We start from the raw sequence: 4186 nt of genomic DNA on the forward strand, positions 1-4186 counted from the left end.
CGAGTCAAGGGTCGGGTTCAGGTCGAAGCCGAAACTAACCCTGCACAATTCAGGTCAACCCGAACCCGACCCATTTTGCAAACCGGTCGATTTTCTGGACTCGAACCTGACCTGTTTCGGGTCTGGGTCAACCCGCACGACCCGAATGACCCGGTGCTAACAAAATTGCTAGTTTTTGAGTTCAAAAACGGGTCATTATCTGCTTTTCGTTCAAAACGGATCAATCTCGTATTGCCGGGTCAAAAACGAGTTATCGGATAAAAACGTGTCAATTTCGGATTAAATGGTCAACTTGAATCCAACCTGATTTTTAAAACTGATCAAATTATTGAACTTGAATCTGACTTGTTTCGAATTCAGATTAATCTTATCCCGAAATTTTCAGTCCAAAGACCCCCCAATTCCCGTCATCGATTGCGTAACAAAGCCTGGGTGGGCTCCCCCAATCCGACCGGCTCCTTTGCTTCGCCTATATAATATCCCGCTTGGCTCGCTCCCTTTACAGAGAAGAGAACCAGAGCCTGTGAGGATGAGCGGAAGAGGAAAGTTGGTGTGCGTCACCGGAGCCTCCGGCTTCATCGCTTCGTGGCTAGTCAAGCTTCTTCTCCAACGCGGCTATACCGTCAAAGCTTCCGTGAGAGATCCCGGTTTGTTTCCTCTCTCATCTTTTTTATTCCTGTCATCCAGTCTCGCCATCTCGCTTAAACCCTAATTTAGAATAAACATCTTTAATGGAAAAAAAATGCTTGATTAGGTTATATATCAACCCAATCTATTGCAACTGGAACATGTTTGGTAATCGGAAGTAGTTTAAGAGAGGCTTGATATAAATGGAAGAGGACAAATCATTGGCCAATGGAGTACTCGTTCTGTCTCGCTTTAAGTAGAGGGACAGATCAATTTGTAGGCTTTGAAAAGTTTGATCACATCGCTCTATGGAGCATGCGCTGTGTCTTGCCTAAAATCTAGAAAGGGAATTGTCCTTTTTTCCCATCATGGATTTATATTTAAAATTTATGCATTAATCCTTTCCTTATCAACATATGCAACTGTTTTCCTTTTTAGTGTTCAGATTTTACTTCTTTGTGATTATCTTTATTTTTCTCATTTTGTTTACTGAATATTAAACTTCAGCTGATCCGAGAAAAACGGAACATTTGCGATCACTTGAAGGAGCTAGTGAGAGGCTGCGTTTGTTTAAAGCTAATTTATTAGATGAGGGATCCTTTGATGCTGAAATTGCTGGGTGTGATGGTGTCTTCCATACGGCATCTCCGTTTTATCATTCAGTAACTGACCCACAGGTTTATATTTGTTCCTCCTTTTTTTTATCTCAGCAAACTTATATTTACTTTGTTATGAATATTTTGAACACTTTCTTATAAAGAAACAACTTTTTCTTTATATTTTTTTTCCTTCCCCACTTTGATATGAAAATTTCACCTTCATGCAATTCTTGAGCTAATGTGCTACAGTTCATGAGGAAAATAGGGATCAATTATCAAATCAATGAAGTTATAGTTTTGGTCCTTTGTTAGAAACTTAGGGCCATATGTAAGCTAGACATTTACACCCAGCATTAGAAGTAAGATTAGTCTAGGTAGAGGGGAAGGTGTATAATATTATAATAAGTTGAATTGAGAAAGCACTATGAACATTACTTTGTTTTAAAATAAATAAATTAAGTAATTAAGAGACCAAAGCATAGATATAAAAGAGTTTCTCATCAATGTTTTGTAAAAAGGTAAGTGGTATGAGCATATTAGAAAAGTAAGATCGACTCAGAGAATATGAAAGAGATTGTTTCTACAATTTAAGATGGATAGTTAAATGGTTGGAGTTGTATCTATAAGTTTTTCAATTGATGATATTTTTGTCTGTCACTTTAGAATGATACAGGCCTCTCCTGATTGTATGTGGCTAGTTCAATAATTTCGCTCAATTGTTTCTTCATTTCAGGCTGAGCTTATAGATCCTGCACTGAAGGGGACACTCAATGTGTTGAATTCTTGCGCCAAATCGTCTACCGTTAAAAGGGTAGTAATAACATCATCGATGGCTGCTGTTGCATTCAATGAAAGACCACGCAATCCCGATGTTATAGTTGATGAGACATGGTTCTCCAATCCAGATTTTTGCAAGGAAAATAAGGTTCGTAAAAACAACTTCATAATGTTCTTGTGTGCTTGTGTGGAAGGCAAATCTCATAGTCTTGCACTAATTAGAGATTTTCCTTTTGTATGAATTGAACAAAAAGCTTAATCTTTTATTATATATCCTTAATTAGTCACAAAAGTTACTAAACCAAACTTGAAAATTCTATTCTAATGGATATAATGACTATTTTAAGTTGTTTTGCTTGAAAATGCATTTTATTGCTTCATAAATTACATCATATTTCTTCACTGTAATCAAGATCTAATTGTCACTCAGGCTTGGTATGTGCTGTCCAAGACATTGGCAGAGGAGGCAGCTTGGAAGTTTGCCAAGGAACATGCTATTGACATTGTTACAATAAATCCAGCGATGGTCATTGGCGCCCTTCTTCAGCCAACACTCAACACAAGCAGTGAAGCAATACTAAAATTAATAAATGGTGCGTAAATGTATTCTTTGTTTCTTTTCAAATCCTTAAGTCCTATAACCATTCTCTTATAACTAAATGTAATAATACTAATTCACTTTTGCAAAAAAACATTTCTCCATCTGCTATTGTTTTAGGTTTTACAAATCTGGTAATAGCTCTTGGGTTAGACTTTAAACTTAGGCTTTGTTTGGTACGGCTTTCTTACTGCTTCTTAAAACAGCTTTTAAGTTAAAAAAAAGAAATTTTGTTTACTAGAAAGATGCTTTATGAAGCAATAAGAAAGCAGTCTCAAACAAAGCATTAGTATGTGTATTCCAACAAAGTAAATTCCATTGCATAGACACATGGTTAGTTTTAGAAATGCGAATATTAAGAAGGACATTGAAAAAATTACATAATAAATTAAAAAATTCATTTATTGATGAAATTGTTTGGGTGACGTTTATTAAAGATTAAGCAATTGAAAATAGATTTAGATATTTTGGATATTTACAATAAATGATAGAAAGTATACCCATATGATTACTATTTATAATTAAACATATTTTAATGTGATTTAAACACTAGAGTATTATATAAATAAATATAAAAATTTAGATATTATATTATATAAATACATACAAATTTTATAATATTTATGTAAATTGTCCTTTCATTTGCATTACAGCTGTTTACTTTATTCAGTTTATCATTGCAAGTTTTGGGTCAACTAACTAAGTTTTCATTTGGGACAGTTTTTTTATTACTTTATAAAGCAGTTTTTTAGTACATATTTTTTTTGAATTTAAAATTTTTGTACTAAAAAGTTGCTTCATTAAAGAATAAGATTTTGTTTGGGACGACTTTCTTACTACTTCTTAAAGCAGCTTTCTATTGTACTAAAAAATTACTTTAAGAATATATCAAATTATGATAATAATCCTAACAACTGCAGGAAGTTCTACATTCCCGAATGTAACATTTGGATGGGTGGACGTGAAAGATGTATCTGAAGCACACATTCTGGCATATGAAAACCCCTCAGCAAGTGGAAGGTACTGTTTAGTTGAAAGAGTTCTTCACTACTCTCAGCTCGTCAAGCTCATAAAAGATCTGTATCCTTCCATTCAGGTTCCTGAAAAGTAAGTTCTATATTAGGTCTCATAAAGTCTTATTTGTTCTTTATTTTTCTTATATGATATCTGAACAATCTCTCTCTGATGGCAGAGCTGCAGATGATAAGCCCTTTACGCCAACTTATCAGGTTTCCAAGGAGAAGGTGAAGGGGTTGGGTCTTAGCTACAGGCCTTTGGAGGAGAGCATCAAAGAAACTATTGAAAGCTTGAAGGAGAAGGGTTTTGCGAAGCTCTAAGCTCTTGAAATTTGCTACTATGTGAAGAAAATCACTATCACTGTGTGAGTGCCTTTTCTTTCAATAAAATTTGCAGATCCTGGGTGGATACCTGGGCTTATATGTATCTTTTACTTTATAAAAATTTTCTGCATTGTCGCTTCTATTACCTCTCACGCCCTTCAAAGAAAATGAAGCATTTTGATATTGCTTCTGTTTCAGGTTTGCATTTGGTCTAAGGCTTCGTTTGGGATGATATTCTTGCTGCT

General features: G+C 34.9%; 1 protein-coding gene across 2 annotated transcripts; it reads left to right on the forward strand.

Annotated features, from left to right (window-relative positions):
• Nucleotides 1-488: 488 nt before the first annotated feature.
• On the forward strand, nucleotides 489-4186 carry LOC110110458 (cinnamoyl-CoA reductase 1). Of its 2 annotated transcripts, XM_028700212.1 has the most exons (7): nucleotides 489-647; nucleotides 1135-1304; nucleotides 1960-2151; nucleotides 2434-2596; nucleotides 3522-3708; nucleotides 3794-3982; nucleotides 4140-4186. In XM_028700212.1, the coding sequence occupies exons 1-6, from the start codon at nucleotides 530-532 to the stop codon at nucleotides 3936-3938; spliced, it is 975 nt and encodes a 324-aa protein (XP_028556045.1). In that variant the 5' UTR covers nucleotides 489-529; the 3' UTR covers nucleotides 3939-3982; nucleotides 4140-4186. The 2 variants fall into 2 exon arrangements, with proteins under 2 accessions (XP_028556045.1, XP_020697603.1); XM_020841944.2 differs by lacking the exon at nucleotides 4140-4186 and having other exon boundaries at nucleotides 3794-4124.

The sequence above is a fragment of the Dendrobium catenatum genome, unplaced genomic scaffold (genome assembly GCF_001605985.2).
Source record: "Dendrobium catenatum unplaced genomic scaffold, ASM160598v2 fragScaff_scaffold_1470, whole genome shotgun sequence".
Lineage (NCBI taxonomy): Eukaryota > Viridiplantae > Streptophyta > Magnoliopsida > Asparagales > Orchidaceae > Dendrobium > Dendrobium catenatum.

What these genes read in the sequence shown, in the direction of transcription:
- LOC110110458 (XM_028700212.1), top strand. Translation starts at nt 530, where the DNA reads ATGAGCGGAAGAGGAAAGTTGGTGTGCGTCACCGGAGCCTCCGGCTTC. An exon ending in AGCTTCCGTGAGAGATCCCG is followed by an intron (nt 648 to 1,134) that starts GTTTGTTTCCTC and finishes ATTAAACTTCAG; the next exon opens with CTGATCCGAGAAAAACGGAA. An exon ending in ATTTTTGCAAGGAAAATAAG is followed by an intron (nt 2,152 to 2,433) that starts GTTCGTAAAAAC and finishes ATTGTCACTCAG; the next exon opens with GCTTGGTATGTGCTGTCCAA.